The sequence below is a fragment of the Cloeon dipterum genome, chromosome 4, assembly GCF_949628265.1.
Source record: "Cloeon dipterum chromosome 4, ieCloDipt1.1, whole genome shotgun sequence".
Taxonomy (NCBI): domain Eukaryota; kingdom Metazoa; phylum Arthropoda; class Insecta; order Ephemeroptera; family Baetidae; genus Cloeon; species Cloeon dipterum.
The window spans coordinates 34,380,250-34,400,474 of record NC_088789.1 but is presented as its reverse complement, the minus strand read 5'-3'; the positions used below and the strand labels follow the sequence as shown (position 1 = coordinate 34,400,474).

At 38.8% G+C, this 20,225-nt stretch overlaps 2 protein-coding genes and 1 long non-coding RNA gene across 6 annotated transcripts; 2 read left to right on the top strand and 1 right to left on the bottom strand.

Annotated features, from left to right (window-relative positions):
- Positions 1-704: 704 nt before the first annotated feature.
- Positions 705-4,354, bottom strand: LOC135943539 (uncharacterized). The gene is made up of 3 exons (XR_010575221.1): positions 3,396-4,354; positions 2,406-2,548; positions 705-1,971 (listed from the first exon to the last, which is right to left on the bottom strand). It is a non-coding gene; the product is annotated as an uncharacterized LOC135943539 (long non-coding RNA).
- A 12-nt stretch (positions 4,355-4,366) lies between these two features.
- On the top strand, positions 4,367-19,894 carry LOC135943537 (uncharacterized). 4 transcript variants are annotated; one of them, XM_065490107.1, is made up of 5 exons: positions 4,367-4,839; positions 6,646-6,833; positions 7,023-7,193; positions 7,287-7,572; positions 19,557-19,894. In XM_065490107.1, the coding sequence occupies exons 1-5, from the start codon at positions 4,544-4,546 to the stop codon at positions 19,657-19,659; spliced, it is 1,044 nt and encodes a 347-aa protein (XP_065346179.1). In that variant the 5' UTR covers positions 4,367-4,543; the 3' UTR covers positions 19,660-19,894. The 4 variants fall into 4 exon arrangements, 3 of the variants coding, with proteins under 3 accessions (XP_065346179.1, XP_065346177.1, XP_065346178.1); XM_065490105.1 differs by lacking the exon at positions 19,557-19,894 and adding an exon at positions 7,831-8,100; XM_065490106.1 differs by lacking the exon at positions 19,557-19,894 and adding an exon at positions 7,831-8,100 and having other exon boundaries at positions 4,701-4,839; positions 6,649-6,833.
- Positions 9,513-15,291, top strand: LOC135943538 (uncharacterized). Its single transcript, XM_065490109.1, has 5 exons — positions 9,513-9,655; positions 13,762-13,939; positions 14,076-14,252; positions 14,346-14,553; positions 14,811-15,291. Exons 2-5 carry the CDS (start codon positions 13,780-13,782, stop codon positions 14,944-14,946), a joined length of 681 nt encoding a protein of 226 aa, XP_065346181.1. The 5' UTR covers positions 9,513-9,655; positions 13,762-13,779; the 3' UTR covers positions 14,947-15,291.
- Positions 19,895-20,225: the final 331 nt, after the last annotated feature.

The window sequence follows — 20,225 nt, the reverse complement described above, 5'->3', positions numbered from 1 at the left end:
GTTTTCGAACATACAATTTGAAAATTTGTTGCGGCCAGAAAGATATTTGACCACCGATTTTGTTCCTTCCACAAACAAATCATGTCATGGCAACCGCGGGGCTAGAATTCATTTTTTCTCTTGTTATCAACCATTTTTATAGATGATCACACACAGCTCGACATCTGCGAAACAGCACAAAAATTCTCTTAATTAATTTAGTGAAAACAAGGGAAAAGGCGTAGTTATTTATCCTCTTTAGCATCTTCGCACACGGAGCCTTGGTATAAAACCTTCTGCATCCGAATTTTGTGTTTGAATCAGGAGCAATATTTACCCGCCCAGAAATTTTTCTTCCAAGAATATTCCTGGAATATATCAACTTTTACCGGGAACATTCTCAAAGAATGTTTTTGTTATATGAAAATGTCACGCCTTTATTTCGCCCTGGCACATTCCTGGGAATATTCCGTCAAGAATATTTTGGGAATATTTCTGGAATATTCTGGGTGGGATTTTCAAAAAGCTCATCATGACCCCCAAAGAATATTCCAGGAACATTCTTAATATATTCTTGGGAATAATCCAAAAGTTTATCCGTGGAATATTTTAATTTTTATTCTTGGGATATCCATTTTATTTATTATAGGAATATTCTTTTAAATTCCTCTAGAATATTATTAATTGGTTATTATTTTTAGTTTAATAATACAATTATCTTGTTACATAAAATCTCAATTGAGTTTTAATTATTTTTAACACAAAATTACATACGGCCATAGAAAGAGGTAAATAAACTGCATACACAACAATTTGCATTTGGCTACACAGATTAGAAAACTCCCCGCCTGGAAATTCAAATTACAAATTTTTCAGATTATTTCTGGACTATTCTTAGAACATTTTGAACAGATTGACCTTTAATAATATCCTAAAAATAATTCTTCGAACAAACTTTAAAAATGGTATTTTGGAAGATTTTTGCCTTAAGGATAATTTTTATTTGTGTAAATTGAGCTATGAATATTTCAGGAACCTTTCAGATAACAAATTTGATAATCATTCTAAAAATCTTCCAAAAGTGTTAGAACTTGGAAGAAATTTCAGAATACACCAATTGTATAAGCCTTTTCGGTGCTCAAATCCGCCAACAATTGGTGCCACACTGACACCGGCCACCGTATACTTCAGTGTGAAATTTTATTTTAGGGCACTTCTGCTGAGACTTCAGACCATATATCCTGCTGCTGATGTGCATTCTTCACTCAATATGCTTTCTTTAGGCGTGTCGATAACCAAAATCGGGTCAGCCAATCGCCGTAGAATAGTTAAAACTATTTTCGAAAAAAATCTTATCCAACATTTCTACAGCAAATGGATTGACCAATTTTGGTTTTTAACACATCTAAAGAAAGCATATTAAGTGAAAAATTCACAGCAGCAGGATTGAGTTTGAAGTCGCAGCGGAAGTGCCTTAAAATAAAATTTAATACCAAAGTATACGGTGGCACCATTTATTAGTGGCTTCGAGCACAAAGGCGGCTTGATTATGCAACTGGTGAATTGACAATCAATTTCAAATTACACAAAAATAATTTTAAATAGACATAACTTTTTTCATACACAGGGATATAATGGCCCCACAATATTAAACTAAAATTGCTGTTCTAATAAAAATTTAATAGAAAACAATTGGTAAAATTTTGAAATACGCGAAAAAACTTAATCGGTGGGCGTCCACACTGTGAAAGGATAAACCTCAAAATCCAATGCAGGATCATCTAAACTGTCAACTGGAACACATACACTAGCGTCGCACTCACTAAACTTCACATCTTGTGGCTTAAAGTCAATGATGAGGGTGACAGCCTTGTTGTTCACGTTGAGGTCTTCTTTGTGTCCGATACTCTAATGCGGCTGGTCTCCCAATTCTTTAGGTTCCTCCTAACGTAACAGGCTGCAGCTTCTTGTCTTCATTATTATTAGACTGATCTGGAAAATGTAAAAGTAACGATATAAATATATAGAATTGATCGTAAGTGCATGCGAAAATGGTCATTTTTTAATACGGGGGGTGCCATGTGAGCATTTTAATTTATATTGTCTGTAATTTACATTCTTGAAAAAACTTAAATTACAAGTAGTATACAATCATTTTAAAGGAGTCCAAAAAATTCGTAAAATTTTTTTTCCCACTGACCAAGGACTGGTAAGGGCGCACACGGTGTTAGCACGAATGCTAAAACTGGGGTACCAATAACACCTCGAATGGATAACAAGGGCTCAAATTTACATTAATATTTTTAAGATATTTTTATTGCGGATATTTTGTAAAAGAAAATTAAAATAATATCTATTATCTCTGTTGTACAAAACTTTGGACAGAAGATGAAATGGCGATTAAGGAGCAAAATAAATATACATACCGTATCCTTCGGACCACTGCATGCCATTATTCTGCTCTGCTGCAAGATTAACCGAAGCCTCTTCGGTAGAGGAGCAGCCACATCTCCGGTCATCACACTTAAATTTAAGATGGAGGTAGAGGAGCAGAAAGTCAAGACCGCTTCTGCAAAATACAATACAAAAATCAGAATGAGGAGGAAGATATTTTAAAAACGAAATAAGGTTAGAGATTTAATTTTTAAGTAGGCAAATTTAACTACATACAAACAAATTTTATTATTTATAAATCAAACGTTTCGTTGAATTATGATAAAAATTCGGGGTTTTCCGGGCTACACATCTCGCCAGTTCTTATAATAATGCCCTAAAAAACTATAGGGCTGGCAAAAACTGTATAAACTAGCGGTGAAAAGTGTAATTTTACCATGGGTGTTTTTAGATGGATGCATAAATATTTATGTCAATATGCATGCAAACGCATTTTTTTAGAGAATCATTATTTATTTAATATTGATAAATGCATGCATGCGTTAGCTTATGGATATAATATATGTATGTGTGGAAAAATTACACTTTTCGCCGCTAATTGTAAGTTACATACATATACATAATTTTCGCCACCCCTGCTAATTACATAATATGGGATTCTCAAAAGAACTGGTGCTATGTGTGTGTACATAACCCGGCAGAAACTGTATGTAACTTTAAGTAGTATAATAACCCATAAATAACATAATCCCACTTTAAGACATAATATTCATAATATTAAACTTACGGGAGAAAATGTAATTTTAAAAATTAATAGTTTTTATGCCGCGTTTTCTCTTCTTGATAGTTTTTTGTCAGAAGTATGTATGTGAATGTACAATTGTACATACATAAATCTAGATACCCCACAAAGGTTGCGAAAATTTATTAAAAAGAATTGCGGATGACGGCCAAAACGTGTAATTTTTACACAAAATTCCGCAAAATTCATGCATACATACATAAATACACATTTTACACACCTGCGTATGGAAGTTCTTGAAGTCGAGGCCATATCTTCGGCACTGCACACAATATAAACTGACCAAACTGCTCAAATTTATTGACTAAATGACTTAACCGGACTTAACTAACACTGCCGCGATTGACGGTTGACGGTTGGGACGCGGCTGACGTAATGCTAATGCGAATTTTCTGGCTTCTGCTGGAGAATATGGAAGCTTCTGGAATTAGGGAGAGGGTCCTGATAACGAAGCAGGACAGAAGTCTGCTTGGTGCTTGCCTGCCCACCTACTCCCTCCCCCCTCCTTGTGCTGCCGCTATGCTTGCTTGCCCGCCGCTGCTTACGCTGACTGCTGACTGTACTCTCCCTCCTCCCCCTTGCATTCCATTAGTTTTCTTTTTCCACTTTCCCACGCTCTCTTAAGCGCTTCAATAAAATAATTGAAAATAATACTACATAATTGATGCCAATAATATTGAATAATTGGCTATCGGAACCAAATAATTTTATTTCTCACTGTAAAATCTTTGTCGCATGAATTTAAAATAATTTTGAATTAACTAATTCTTTGAAATTAGCAAAATGTGAAGAAAATAACTTTATCATTTATTATATTTAGGGCCATAATATATTTCCGCGTAATTTTCTTAAATTTTGACTTTGAAAAAAATAATTTTTGAAAATTTTCTAAGTTCACTTCCACTTTTGGAATATTCTTGGAATAATTTCAAGATTTATTCTTGGGAATGTTCTTGGAATATGCTAGGCACAATTAACAAAAATTTAAAACTTTATCCAATTTGAATTATTCCAAGAATATTCCCAGGATATTCCAAAAGTTCATTCTTTAAGTATGTTCCAAGAATATTTTTGTGTTATTCTTAGAATACTCTTAGAATATTTTTAATGGTTGATCTTTTCGAATGTGCTAAGAATATTCCGGAATAATCTCGAATAAATTGGGGTGAAATATTTCTGGGCGGGTATTAATTTTTCACTAGGACGTGCACCATGGTAAGCCAAGGGTTAAAAAGGCAAAGGGATGCTTTTTAAAAGAGGTCAGGTGCGTCGCAGCGGAATTGAAATAAAAGAAATCGGATGAGAATGGATCAAAATGTTCAAATTGTAGTTCTTACCCTGTGAAATTACATATAAATTGATGAGCGGATGAGTTGGTGTGCAAAAATTAGAGGTAGCGCGTGCGACTGTGAGTGCCTTTTCGGCTTTTTTTCTGACGATGACGCGCCTAGAGAGGGAAGCTGCTTGGGTACCGCACACCAGCGCACAGCCTGTTCGCCATTGGGGCGTATATTAAAGCGGGCGGCGACGAAAATATTATTTAAACTCTTCGCTGAGAGCAAAAGAGGAACGGAGGAGCATCAGTCGCAAGCGAGACAGCGAGTGCAAATTCAGGAGGAAAATCGGATGAGCTGCACCTTTTCTCAGCACTCTCGGCACTTTTTGTAAGTTTTCCAACACTCGTAACTACTTGCCGCAGGTCAGAATTATTTGTAAAAGCCAGAAAGCACCAAAAGGATTGATGTTTTACATAGTATTATTTTGCACTTGAAACAAAATTTTAGACGAATGAGGGGTCACGGTCGACGCTGCGGCGAATACTCGAATTTTGGCAAAAATAAATCTTTTTGGCTCGGTGCCGCACCGCATGACGCTCCTTCTTCCGTGCACGCGATTTGCACACCAAAAACCGAAAATCGCCTATAAAATGAATTTGGGCAGAGCTAGACCGCTCAAAATTTGGTTTCAGACCCCCGCGCACTCAGTCGTGTGTTTCCGATGGTCAAATTCGAGATTCAGCGGCCGGCGGCTCTGCGGCGCCGCCGCGCGTGTTTCCAGCCTGGACATTGGCGTCCTGAGCAAAACGCGGATTTTCAATGCTCCGCCGTAATTCGCCTATGGCACGGATTTCCGCCAAAATCGGTTTGCAGGGACTTTTTGCCGGGTGAAAGAGCGTGGTACAGCAGTCGCGGCCCTAAAGAATTTTTTCTGCCCAAAATCCGAATTCGAAATTCCCATGTTAAGCTTATGGGAGGTGAAAAACCCTTCCGCGCCGCGCGCCAAACACTGCTCCTCCCAGGTTTTTCATCCGATCAGGTCGAATTTATTCTTAAAATGTTTGCAGAAAAATTGCGCATCCCCTCTAGAGCGTTTTGCAAGAAATCTTGCTCAGGTCCGGAGATATACCTGCCGAAAGGTACTCAGGGAGGAAATGGGCAAATTTGCCCGCTTAATAACTTTTTCGCTATGGGCCGGAAAAATCTTTTCCGCACACCGTTGGCTTTGTCTACTCTTCGCCTGCTCGAATCTCGAGTTTGGGGGCCCTGGCGCCCATAGGGACCCCGCGGTGGGGCCGCGAGTACCGAAAAATCGCGTTTTTCAACTTTGAAGGGTCACCGCTGACCCTGAGGAGGTCACCCGGATTTCATACTCGCCGTGCCTTAGTTTTTTGGGCGAACTTAAATTGTGGCTATCTTGGATTTACGATCCCAAACAAAGTGGGCTCCCGTGTTAATCTTATGGGGATTTCGACTTTTGCCTGTTTTTAACTCTTTCGGCCTTTCCACCTTCCGCGCGGTTCAAGCAGGATGGCAAACCCGCACATCAAAATGAAGCTAATTGCAGCTTCTTTCGAATGAGTGGTCGCGGCGGAGCGTCGGGCGTCGTGGGCCTTCGCGGGGGCTCCTCAAAAAAAATAATTATTGTCCAAACCACGTTTTTCGGCCTTTTGAATTTTATATCTCGGCCGCTATGGGACCTGCGGGCTAAAACCGGTGTTGGCTGAACTCACCGTTAAATTCTGCGGGCGATGGCACCATTTTCAGCCCACCCCCAGCTTCCCCGCATCCCCCGCTGCCCCGGAAAGACCCTCGAAAAGGCCCATTTTGGTTTTATTTTTTTTTAAATTCACCTATGGGAGGAATGGCGGGTTTCTCCATTGAAGACGCGTTTGGAAGTGACCCTCGGTCAACCATCCGGGTTTCACCCCGATCCACCCCTTTTTGGCGATTTTTTTACACAGGAGCATAGGGAGGCCGCCTGCTTCGAGGGGGCCCTATGGGGCGGCGGCAAAAAACCTCTTGGGTCCGAACCCCCCTTGCCCCCCCGCCTTCAACCCCCGCCCCTTTACTGCGCCCCCCTGTCGATGGGTATTATTATATAAGTAGGGTCCAAAAAAACAACAACAAAAAGTTAACTTTTTGCGCCATGAATTAGCGACTTTTAAGCACTAATTGTAATGGTTTTCGCAGCAGCCTCTTCAACATGGCGGAATACAAGTCACGAAAGAAGAGGTCGATGCCGACACCGATCGTGCTCTTCATTGCAATATGCGTCTTGATCCATATTCCAAGCACGAAAGGAATCACCCAAATTTCCCCCAGCATTGAATTTCAAGATCATTCAGACGACCACTGGATATTGGAGTTTGGCTCTAATTGTAAGTATTAAATATTTGTGATTAAATTATGCAATTCTAACCGAACTTTTATAATAATATGTTCAATTCCTGCTATATGCGGTTAAGGAAACCAATAAAATTTGTCTACAGATTATTATATATCATCACCTTTCTCTGATACACCTGCACTGCTACTATAGTAGCTTAAAATTATTTCATTTTTTGCAGCAAAAGAAATTAAATACGACTTCTGCAAGTACAACGCAACAAGTAAAGGCGCACTGTGCAAAAATTACCTACAAGCATCTGTTGATTTTGAAAAAGTGTGTAATTGCACCATTCAGCATGATGAAACCAACGAAGGCTCGTTTTTCGATCTCAACTGCAAAAGTGATTTAAGTAATGCCTTTAAATTTATTTAATTTGCCATGTATTTCGTATAATTTTTTATACGAATATTTAATTTCTTTGTCACCTTCTGTTTTACTCCAGGCTACTGCCCTAAGGAACTGACACTCACCTACAGGCAGGGCTCCAATGCGACGGCTCCACCGCAGGTGCCAAGCCGCCGCGGCATAGGGGATGATAACAATGCATCCCCCGGGAATCCACCGGTACAGGGAACTGGGGCAGATCTGGATGTCGCAACGAGTGGACTAAACGGCTGGCTGCTGGCTTTTCTAATTTCCACCGCATTCAACGTTCTGTTCGTCATCACGATCATAGCGTGCCTAATCAATGAAAACTTCTATGACTTTTTGAAAGAAAAGTTGAACAGGTGAGTTGATAGCTGATTTTAATTTTAAATTGCCTAATATAACAAAAAAAATTTATTTTAAAAAAGTATAGTAAAAACTTTGGAATATTCCGAAGAATTATCGGCTAGTAATTTATAATTATAAAGCTGCACAAGGCAGCGCAATTATTAATACAGACATGTACACATTTTTATCATGCAAACCAAAATTAATGCAGTATAGTCGATGCATATGAGAGTGCGTTTTAATTGAATATTCATGCAAGAATTTTTTTGCAGGACAATAAATAGAGAGCATGAGACTGATATTGATTCACCCGAGAGTGGCTTGCCGAACACATCACAAAAGCTGAAGTGGAGAAAACCAGCAGAAAAAGCAGCGGCGGCGGCGGCGGCGACAGAAAGCTCGACACTCGACACATCAGACAGCCTTTCCCGTTCAGCGTGCGGACTATAAGTTACAGGTAGCAGCAGGAATATGCATAATTCGTGGTGTTACAGAGAGAAGGTCACCACAAATTTCCTCTTAAAATAGTTTTTTCTCGCGTTATTACATCGTGTTTGGCTTTTCTGCTTCATTTGTAGTAAAAATGGTTGAAATCTTACAATTTAAAACCATTAATCTAAACTAAACCCTTTTAAAAAACTAACATGTCCAGAAAATATACTGTTGTTTACTAATTAACCTTTTTTGGTTGATTTAAATTAAATCAAAATGTTTTGAGTGACTTTTTATTTATTTATTTATTCGTAAATTCGTAAAATTAATTTAAAAAAAAATCAATCGTAATATACTGCGAAGACTGTCGCGACGGCCACAAGCTGTTTTGTCTGAAAGGTGGCGGTGACGTGGTTGTCGCGCTCGCAGTCCCACAGCGGCCGGCTCTCGATGCTCACCCCTTGGTTCATTTTGTCCATCGTGTGCACCACCACCACGAACTTGTACCTTCCATCAGCACGAATCATATCATGGCAACCGCGGGGCTAGAATTAATTTTTTTCTCTTGTTATCAACCATTTTTATAGATGATCACACACAGCTTGACATCTGCGAAACAGCACATAAATTCTCTTAATTAATTTAGTAAAAACAAGGAGAAGTTATTTATCCTCTTCAGCATCTTCGCACGCGCACGCGTACCTTGTTATAAAACCTTCTGCATCCGAATTTTGTGTTTGAATCAGGAGTAATATTTATTAATGCTTCACTAGGACGTGCACCATGGTAAGCCAAGGGTTAAAAAGGCAAAGGGATGCTTTTTAAAAGAGGTCTGGTGCGTCGCAGCGGAATTAAAATAAAAGAAATTAGATGAGAATGGATTAAAATGTTCAAAATGTAGTTCTTAAAGAGAGCAGCGGCGGCGGCAGTGCTGGCGACGGAATGCTCGATATATCGGACAGCCTTCCCGGTTCTGCGTGGATTTTAAGTTACAGCATTAATATTGACTCTTGTTTTTCTGCAAACTGCGTTGAACTTTTTCTGCTCCATTTACGGATTTAGAATTGTTGAAATCTTGCAATTTAAAATCTTTTAAACTAAAAATCGTCTAAAAGACAAATATATCCGGCAAAAAACGTCATTTTTCATGGGCCTATATGCATAAACCTGATACCTGATTCAGCAGCAATATTTATTTGCTCAACTGGGAAATGCGCCATTATAACCAAGGGTTAAACTGCGGCAAAGAGATGTTCTTTTGAAGTGGTCTGAATCGTCGCAGTGAAATAATTTTAAAAAAAGCAGACAGGTAAAGGATAAAAATGTTCAAATCTTGCCTAGGCGTTAGCCTGTGAGATTTATAAATAGCTTTGGCTTGAGTGTGGATTGGTTCGCGAAAATGAGAGGTCGCGCGTGCGGCTGCGACTGCTCTTTCGGCTTGATTTTTATTTGGACGCGGCGCCTAGAGAGGGAGGCTGATTTGCTACCACACACTCACGCGCAGCCTTTTTGCCACTCGGCGGTTAAACGCAGGCAGCCACCACTGAGAGCAAGAGAGAAAAGGAAGCAGGATCGAGCACATAAGCCGAGAGCGACGAGGGAGCCAAACACCAAAAGGATTAACGGACGAGCTTCAAACGTTCTCACTCACAATCAGCAGTTTTAGTAAGTTTTCCAGCACTCGTAACTTATTCTTGCCGGATTTCAATCATTTGTAATTATATGCACAGCCACAAAGCGCATCAAACGGATTTATTTTGTACATAGTTTTCTTGCAATGGAAACAAAATTATGGCCCAAATTTATTTCCCGAGAAGCCGTGTGATTTTTTTCGAGAACTTTTGATTTATTGCATAGGAGTTTTAATTCAGAAATTAAAATTTGAAATTTTGTTGCAGCCAATAATTTATTTTATTGCCGATGAACGTACTGAATATAGATTTTTTTTCAAAATGCAAAATGTCGCATTTAATTTGGGTACATTCATCAGAATTGTCTAAATTTTTAATACCCAGCTAGAATTGTAAATTATCGCCATCGTAATAAGTTCGAATTTTAATCTCGAGGAAAGTGCAACTTAAAAAATCGCTCGGATGAGAGACAAAGGGGCCCGTGTATGCCTTGGAATGCCCGTTAACTATACGGAAAGTTAAATATTTGCATGTAAAAATGAGTCACGTTTAAAAGAGATCGAGGCGCAACAAACAGTGCTTAGAAATGGTTTTCCTGCTTTCATCAGCGGGGAATCCCAGGAAATCTCGGCGGGTGTTTTTTCTACACACATATTTATTCATTTTCGGACTGGTCAGTTGATCAACGTCCAAACAGCGCGGTTGGCGTTGACCTTTGTGACCTCGTCGAGCTCAGATAATTTTTTATTTCTCTGCATGACAACGTGAACGATTGGAAATTAAATCTGGAAGATATTTCCTCAATGAAACGGCACATGTGCTCTGCTGAGAGGATAATAGTTTTTGGAATGTCAGACACGAAGCAGCTTGAATTTTAAAAATACACCCGCCGGTTCATCTTATGTTTGTTTTTTAGTGCTGATTTAAAAAAAGTGCCAATGTCAAAGCCGTTAGCGGAGGTTGGCACGTTGGCAGTTTTGGCAAGGCATAAAAAAGAAACGTGTCGATAGGATTGGCAAGACAAACAAAGACCGCATAGCGAAGTGTCGTGATCAATAAATTTTAATTTTTGCCTCGCCCTTCGCCTTAACTACTAACACCGAAAGGTTTTCCTGCATTGATTTGTTTGAAGAGGCGAGTCAAACGAAGAGGAAAATTATCTCGAATAAAATCAACTGGGATATTTGACAAAAGGTCATAGGCCAATTAATGAAAATAAAGTCCAACTCTGGCTGTCGCCTGCTGGCAACAAAAAGCTTCTTTTGCTGCGGTGAGCCTAAATAGTCTAAATTTGCCCCAGTTAAAAAAGTGGAGAAACCTTTCATTTTTTTTTCACCATGACCGTTAAAAGCGATAAAATATCCACAAATGGTACATTAAATTAGTAGAAAAGTGTGTCACTCGCGCCGGCAAAATGCATTCAAACAAACTATTCAGCAAGCTGCTGTGATTGTTTTCTTCTTTTTCTGAATTTTCTTGATGGAATTAATATAAATTAAGCAAGCAGCTTTAATTCATGGCATATTTATTTTACGATATGTCTTCTGCGAAATTTTCACTCTTAATTGAACTTAAATCCCTCTATGTCAAATTTTTGAGGAGAAAAAGTAGAATAAAAAGATTTCAAAATGTTTATTAAAACGGCATATATTTTTTTAAAAAAAAGTCTGACATTAGATGGGCGCGGAATGGGCCATCGACAATATTGCGAGAGTTGAAAGTCTAACTCTTGATATACATAATGTATATATTTTGGCGAGCCACGCAGAGCCTTTCCCTGACGAAGTGTTTGGAGGTGTGACCTTTTAGAGCGGCCGGCAAGTGGCCCTTGAGTGGGCTGGGTCCCTGCGTGCGGCCTGGTGCGCCCATGTTAACCGTTCGCGGTGTAATTAGCACCAGGGTTTCAGCATTCGTGGTAGCGCAGTGCGCGCCCTTCCCGGTCCGACGACAGGGATAAGAAAGCATTGAAAAATCTGCACTGATTTTGTTTTAGGCTCCTCGAGCAGGGTTCCGAATTTTCCCCACCCGGATAAAACCCACCCGGGTATTATCGGGTTTAACCATGCTAAAAAACCCAATAAAACCCACTATTTAACCAAGGCTCCAATATTTTTTGTATCATAAAAATAAAAAAATGCTGGAAAATAAAAAAATTCGTTTTTTGGCTATTTTTTAACGCTAAAAAGGTTGTGCTGCATTTTTGCACATTGGAAAATTGACAAGTCCCGGGGCATGAGGATCAAATTTCTTCGTTTCTTGAAAAAATGCAGTGAATAGCAAATTTGAAAATTTCGACGGGAGAGGGAAAATAAATGGTCACACTCACGCGCTGCGTGTTTGGTGTTTGTCACTAGATAAATAAACACAAGGCGGTCGCGGCAGCCTCGAAAAGTTTCCCTCTTCTCTTACTGGGAGCGTGAACTATTAAATAGAAATTTTGTTTCAGAAATTATAATTTTAAAATTTCTTGAGGCCAATAATTTTGTTTATCACTGCGATGAAGTTATAGACTTTTTTCAAAAGTCTCACATTATCTAAATTTCACCTGTAATGTCTACATTTTTAGTTGCTGGCTACAATTTTAAATTATTACCATCGGAATTAGTTAGACTTTTCATTTCGAGAATTGGCCAACTTGCAAAATTGCTTCTGCAGTCGGCCTTGGAAACATCCGGCCATGATATCACCCCAGCAGAAAAGTCGTAAACATTTGGATGTTATATAATGCGTCGCGTTTAATAGAGAGGCGTAAACACAGAATAACAGATGTAAATTCCACTTGATTCGCGGCTAAATTTGTGGAGCAACTCGACGGATTTAGCTTCTACTTCACTTTGGTTGCAGGTTCTCTCTTGATTAGATGAAAGCTTTTGAATTGGTGATGGTGATGGCTTTTACGATTTAAAAGTCATTCACTCAGACGACTTGAAAGCCGATTAAAAAGCATTTAAAAAGGCAGTAGTTTTATTCGGCATATTTAAAAGAATTCATCGCCTAAAAATTCGTATAGCAAAATATTTCATCGAGTAGATTGAAATTTTGCCAGGAGTTTTATTTATTTAATTAATTATTTCAATTCAAACATTAATTATGGCGAGAATTCTTTTGGATATTGGGAAAAATGCTCCACACATTAAAAATCCTGTTTCCGATTAATTACGCACTGAAATGTTTCACAAGAAATTCATCAAATAATATTTCTCAGCGAATTTAATCAGTGTTTCTAGTTTTATATTGTGGGCTTAGTTAATATAAAATTGAATTGGCGATCAATTCCTATTAAAATAAATGCTCAAAGTGCGTAGTTCAAAAGCCTAAATCTAAACTATTTCCAAAATGTTGTGCTGGTCTTACTGATTTTGTACAATTTTCACGTTGAAACTTAAGAGGAATTAATTACAATTTGAGGGAAGAACGCTACGGAAACAGGAATTTTTAGGGATACCCCTATTCCGTCAAACAATGACCTTCCTGCAACACACAATTCACACAACAGAAAAATCGCATTGTTTGACGAGCATATATAAACCGACGCGACCCAATTCAAAAGAGAGAGAATTCCTGCAGCAGCCTAGACGACCGGACCAACCCTGAGGACAAACTGGACGAGGACCCTGTAAGACGTAAAGATCGCCATCGCAGCGAGACGATGTAGCTTCCGTCCCCGATGTTGTCGATCGCACGCCTGGGCTTAAGCGGTACCACACTTTGGATGCTGCGCCCCGCTTCACCGAAGTCCCTGACGAAACCCACTCGGACGCGTCCCGAGTCTTTATTCCGCCCCATTCTCCGAGCCTCACCACTACACATATTCAGCCACGCAGCCAGTCTACTGATTTCCGATGTCGTCCCAGTACCACAAGTCGCAGTCCACACACGCAGTCTACAACTTCAACTTTAATTAAATTCTTAATTAGGAAAATACTGCGCATCCTAATTCTTTCCTATACTTTTAATGTGCTCAAACCACCAACCACCGTGATAATAAAAAATCTTTGCTGACGATTCTACCGCGATTTGCTGGACTGATTTTCGGTTTTCTGCAATGTTCTCGAGTCATAAAACCGAAACGGAAAAGTAACCATTTGGCGCCATATGTATATTAGCGACTTAAAACACTAATTGTAAGGGTTTTTGCAGCAGTGATAGCTCTTCAACATGGCGAAATACGAGTCACGGAAGAGGAGGTCGATACCGGAACCGAACGTGCTCTTCATTGCTTTATACATCATGATATATGTTCCGAGCACGAGAGGAATTTCCATTGAGTTTGAAGATCAGTCAGTCGACCACTGGAAAATTGCGTTTGGCGCTAATTGTAAGTACCTAGATATTAAAGATTCTTGAATAAATTATGCAATTCAAACCAGGAGAAGTTTGACACTTTAAAGAGGATTGAATTCATGATATGGTTAGGACTTTGCAATCTAATTTAAAATATTTTCATTTTGCAGCAAAACAAATTACATACGACTTCTGCAAGTACAACGGAACAAGTACAGGCATGCAGTGCAAAAATTTCCATCCAGAAGCGTCTATCGATTTTGAAAAAGTGTGTAATTGCAACATACAGCATGATAAAACTAACGATGGCTCGCTTAGTTTCGACCTCGGCTGCAACAGCAATTTAAGTAATGCCTTTACATTTATTTAATTTGCAATGTATTTCGCATAATTTTTTATACGAATATTTCATTTCATTGTCCCCTTCTGTTTTTCTCCAGGCTACTGCCCCAAGGAACTGACAGTCACCTACAGGCAGGGCTCCTATGCGAGGGCTCCAGATCCAGATGTCGCAACGAGTGGACTAAACGGCTGGCTGGTGGATGCTTTTGTCATTTCCACCTTATTCAACGTTCTGTTCGTCATCGCGATCATAGCGTGCCTAATGAATGAAAACTTCTATGACTTTTTGAAAGAAAAATGGAACAGGTGAGTTGATAGCTTATTTATTTAAAATTGTCTAATATAACAAAAAATTATTTTATTTTAAAAAAAGTATTGTAAAAACTTTGGAATATTCCGAAAAATTATCGGCTAGTAATATATAATTATTATAAAGCTGCACAAGGCAGCGCAATTAATAATACAGACATGTACACATTTGTATCGTGCAAACCAAAATTAATGCAGTATAGTCGATGAGAGTGCGTTTTAATTGAATATTCATGCAAGAATTTGTTTTGCAGGACAATAAATAGAGAGCATGAGACTGATATTGATTCACCCGAGAGGGGGTTGCCGAACACATCACTAAAGCTGAAGTGGAGAAAACCGCTGGAACCAAATTTATTTGCTTCTGCTAGCAGTAGCAAAACCACTTGAATTCACCGATGTTCAAGTAAACGCTCGAGATAGTCGCAAGATGGACCGCTCTGCATGACGCCTCTACAAATCAAAAATTATAGATTAATGGAATCTTCGTGAATCTCTTTGGCCCACCACTGACCGGAGAGGTGCCATGACCAGGCGCCTGGGCCAACAAATCAATTGAAGTTCTATTCGATAGAACGAAATATGTATAAATCTTGTCTGTGTTTTAATAATTAACGTGCAACAAAAAAGGCCAATTTCGCGATTGAAAGCCTTTTGATATTTTTACCCCTAATCACAAACTATAAAATGTTCACTTTTATTTTAAATAAACCACATTATTAATCCCAATTTTAACCTTAAAATGCTGTATTTAATTCCTGATTTTCCATTTGATGAATTCAGAGAATTCAAGGATGATAATTAAAGTAATTAATAAAGAGATCAATTAGTTAATCAGTTTGTAATTTTCAAAATTTCCTAATTTTTGAACAGATTGGACTTTATTTGAGTTTAGAAGTTGCATTCATATATCTTGCAAGGCGCATTTCTTATTCTGAACATTTCTGCCTGCTCACAGGCAAAATAAATACTATTTCTTAAGTCATAATTAAGCCAATGGACTACAATTGAGGAAAAAAAATCAATCGTAATAGACTGCGAAGACTGTCGCGACGGCCAAAAGCTGTTTTGTCTGGTAGGTGGCGGTGACGTGGTTGTCGCGCTCGCAGTCCCACAGCGGCCGGCTCTCGATGCTCACCCCCTGGTTCATTTTGTCCATCGTGTGCACCACCACTACGAACTTGTACCTTTCGATACCAGCAAAAATAAATCACTTCCACTTTTTTAAATTAAATTTTCTTACCTTTGAAAGTCGAATTCGAGGATTTTCTCCCTGAGTTGTGTGGCGAGGCGCTGGGCGAGCCCTGGCAGGGCGTTCGGAGGAAAAGGTTCGGCGCTGAAGGTTTGCTCGAGCAGCTCGTCGACCAGCCTTTTGATCTCGCACGGACGGAAAGGCTTCGCCGACTCCAAATGGTACGTGTTGCACGCCTGTCGCTGCATCTGGCTTCAGTTGCATTTGCCGCTGACCGTGATTTGCTGCCTGGCTCTTGGACGAAATCGATGCCGATTTGATACATGCGAAAGAATTCGATGGGAAAACAGCGCTGATCGTTGCCTGTGAAAACCGTTGCTGGAAAAATGTTAATTTTTTGTTGACCAGAAACGTTGATGTTTCTGCACGGGATAAAAACGGTAGGAGCGCTTTTGACATTGTTGAAAACACAACAATTGACGGATTTACAAAAGAAGAAGGTTTGAAAGCGAGGCAACTGTTGAGAAAACTTCAAACCGCGATTAACTCTCAGTAAAATGATTGCAGCTCATCTTCAATACTTTCATTGTAATTCAAGATCCAAAATAAAAAGCTTATTTTCAGAATTGATTAGTTTAATTTTAATTCTACCAATATTGTGATAGAGTTGATAGCTAATTAAATCGGCTGGACTTTATTTTTCAATCAGAACCAACAGTTTGGATGCAGAAGTATTAGGTTGCGTGTGAGCCAGCAGAAATATTTATTTGCTCAACTGGGACAAACAATTAAGGGTTAAACAGGCAAAAAATGCTTGTTTAAAGAGACTGAGAAATTTACAAATAATTTTAAGTGGAGCGGATGAGTTTTGGTTAGCGAAAATGAGAGGTCGCGAACCGCGTGCTGCTGCAATTTCATTTTCCGCGGCTAGAGTTATTTATAGGGACGAGACGACGAGAGAGGGAGAAGCTGCTCGGCAAAAATCACGCACTGCCTGTTTGCCACTGGGCGGATAAACGCAAGCAGCGACAAAACAGGTTAAGCCTGTGAAATTAACATTTAGTTTTGTGTTGAGCGGATGGGTTATTGGTTTGCGAAAATGAGAGGTCGCGCGTGCGGCTGCGACTGCTCTTTCGGCTTGATTTATATTTGGACACGGCGCCTAGAGAGTGACGCTCATTTTCTACCACACACTCACGCTCAGCTTTTTTGCCACTCGGCGGATACACGCAAGCAGCCACCACACTGACTCTGAGAGCAAGAGAGGAAAGGAAGCAGGAGCACATCCATCGAGAGCGACGAGGGAGCAAAAAACCAAAAGGATCAACGGGCGAGCATCACCATTCTCACTCACAATCAGCAGTTTTAGTAAGTTTTCCAGCACTCGTAACTTATTCTTGCCGGATTTCAATCATTTGTAATTATATGCACAGCCAGAAAGCGCATCAAACGGATTTATTTTGTAAATAGTTTTCTTGCAATGGAAACAAAATTATGGCCCAAATTTATTTCCCGAGAAGCCGTGTGATTTTTTTCGAGAACTTTTGATTTATTGCATAGGAGTTTTAATTCAGAAATTAAAATTTGAAATTTTGTTGCAGCCAATAATTTATTTTATTGCCGATGAACGTACTGAATATAGATTTTTTTTCAAAATGCAAAATGTCGCATTTAATTTGGGTACATTCATCAGAATTGTCTAAATTTTTAATACCCAGCTAGAATTGTAAATTATCGCCATCGTAATAAGTTCGAATTTTCATCTCGAGGAAAGTCCGACTTAAAAAAATTGATCGGATGAGAGATAAAGGGGCCCGTGTATGCCTTGGAATGCCCGTTAACTATACGGAACGTCAAATATTTGGATGTAAAAATGAGTCACGTTTAAAAGAGATCGAGGCGCAACAAACAGTGCTTAGAAATGGTTTTTTTCCTGCTTTCATCAGCGGGGAATCCCAGGAAATCTCGGCGGGTGTTTTTTCTACACACATATTTATTCATTTTCGGACTGGTCAGTTGATCAACGTCCAAACAGCGCGGTTGGCGTTGACCTTTGTGACCTCGTCGAGCTCAGATAATTTTTATTTCTCTGCATGACAACGTGAACGATTGGAAATTAAATCTGGAAGATATTTCCTCAATGAAACGGCACATGTGCTCTGCTGAGAGGATAATAGTTTTTGGAATGTCAGACACGAAGCAGCTTGAATTTTAAAAATACACCCGCCGGTTCATCTTGTTTGTTTTTAGTGCTGATTTGAAAAAAGTGCCAATGTCAAAGCCGCTTGCGGAGGTTGGCACGTTGGCAGTTTTGGCAAGGCATCAAAAAGAAACGGAATAAAAAAATATTCCATAAGAGTTTCTTTTTTTATTTATATGGCCATTTACGAAACTTCACTTATTTTCCAGCCTTCAAGGATAACCGAGTTATTTATTAATAGACATTGCGTAAGAGTCTAAAATTAAATCGAGGCCAATAAGGAAAACTATAGCATAATTTCTAGAGATAAAAAGAACATGCTTTTAAAGGCTTTAATTTTTGGTTTTCTTCAATGCGCAGCCAATGAGTCTTATAAACTGTAACAAATAAGCAACAATTTGGTTTTTTTAAGCACTAATTGTAAGGGCTTTCACAGCAGTGTCTTCTCAATGGCGGAATACGAGTCACGGAAGAAGAGGTGGATGCCGGAACGGAAGATGCTCGTCATCGCTTTATGTGTCCTGATCTGTGTTCCAAGCACGAAAGGAATTTCCATTGAGTTTGACGATAGATCAGTCGACCACTGGGAATTTCTGTTCGGCGCTAATTGTAAGTATCGCTTTTATTAAAGATTTATGAAAAAAAATTGAATTCAAACCAAGTGAAGTTTAGAAATTTATGCATGTTTAATTCCTGCTATATGCGGTTAATGGTTAATGAAACCAATAAAATTTGCAACAGATTATACAGCATTACCTATACATATTTCTGATATAACTGTATATATAAACACACACACACACAATACTTGCACTGCTATAGCTTAAAATTATTTCATTTTGCAGCAAAACAAATTACATACGACTTCTGCAAGTACAACGGTACAACTACAGGCGAGCAGTACAAAAGTTACCCAAATCCAGTATTTGTAGATTTTCAAAAAATGTGTGGTTGCACTATTCAGCATAATGAAACTAGCGAAGGCTCGTTTAGTTTCAACGTCAACTGCAAAAGCAATTTAAGTAATGCCTTTACATTTATTTAATTTACTGTGCTTCGCATTAATGTTTGCTTTTTTATAAATATTTAATTTCCTTGTCACCTTCTCTGTTTTACTCCAGGCTACTGCCCTGAGGATCTGACACTCACCTACAGGCAGGGCTCCTTTGCAAGGGCTCCACCCCAGGTGCCAGATCCGGATGTCGCAACGAGTGGACCAAACGGCTGGCTGCTGGCTGCTTTTCTAATTTCCACCGCATTCAACGTTCTTTTCGTCATCACGATCATAAACGTGTTTCCCTCTTTGAAAGCAAAGTGGAATAAATTACCCTCGAAGCTTTTACATTAGGTAAGTTGATAGCTTATTTTAATTTAAAATTGCCTAATATAGAAAAAATTATTTTATTTTAAAAAAAGTATAGTAAAAACTTTGGAATATTCCGAAGAATTATCGGCTAGTGCTTATAATTATAAAGCTGCATAAGGCAGCGCAGTTATTAATACAGACATTTACACATTTTTATCATGCAAACCAAAATTAATGCAGTATAGTCGATGCATATGAGAGTGCGTTTTAATTGAATATTCATGCAAGAATTTGTTTTGCAGGACAATAAATAGAGAGCATGAGACTGATATTGATTCACCCGAGAGTGGCTTGTCGAACACATCACTAAAGCTGAATTGGAGAAAAACGCTGGACCAAATTTAAAGCAACACCGCTTGTTCAAGTAAACGCTCGAGATAGTCGCCAGATGGACCGCATTGCATGACGCCGCCACAATGAAAAAATTATAAATTAATGGAATTTTCGTCTTGTCTGCGTTTTAATAATTAACGTGCTAGAAAAAAAGCCTTTTGATATTTTTACCCTTAATCACTAACTATAAAATGTTCACTTTGATTTTAAATAAACCACATTATTATTCCCAATTTTAAACTTAAAATGCTGTATTTAATTCCTGCTTTTCCACTTGATAAATTCAGAAAATTCAAGGATCATAATTAAAGTAATTAATAAAGATATCAATTAGTCAATCAGTTTCTAATTTTCAAAATTTCCTAATTTTTGGACAGATTGGACTTTATTTGAGTTTAGAAGATGCATTCAAATATCTTGCAAGGCGCATTTCTTATTCTGCACAATTCTGCCTGCTCACAGGCAAAATAAATACTGTGTCTTAAGTCTCATAATTATTCCAATGGACCACAGTTGAGGAAATAAAAAAATCAGTCATAATAGACTGCGAAGACTGTTGCGACGGCCACAAGCTGTTT

Coding starts and splice junctions, on each gene's coding strand:
- LOC135943537 (XM_065490105.1), top strand. CDS start 4,544: ATGAGTTGGTGTGCAAAAATTAGAGGTAGCGCGTGCGACTGTGAGTGC. Junction 4,840..6,645: donor CAGCACTCTCGGCACTTTTT/GTAAGTTTTCCA, acceptor TGGTTTTCGCAG/CAGCCTCTTCAACATGGCGG. Junction 7,194..7,286: donor CAACTGCAAAAGTGATTTAA/GTAATGCCTTTA, acceptor GTTTTACTCCAG/GCTACTGCCCTAAGGAACTG.
- LOC135943538 (XM_065490109.1), top strand. CDS start 13,780: ATGGCGAAATACGAGTCACGGAAGAGGAGGTCGATACCGGAACCGAAC. Junction 14,253..14,345: donor CGGCTGCAACAGCAATTTAA/GTAATGCCTTTA, acceptor GTTTTTCTCCAG/GCTACTGCCCCAAGGAACTG. Junction 14,554..14,810: donor TTGAAAGAAAAATGGAACAG/GTGAGTTGATAG, acceptor TTTGTTTTGCAG/GACAATAAATAGAGAGCATG.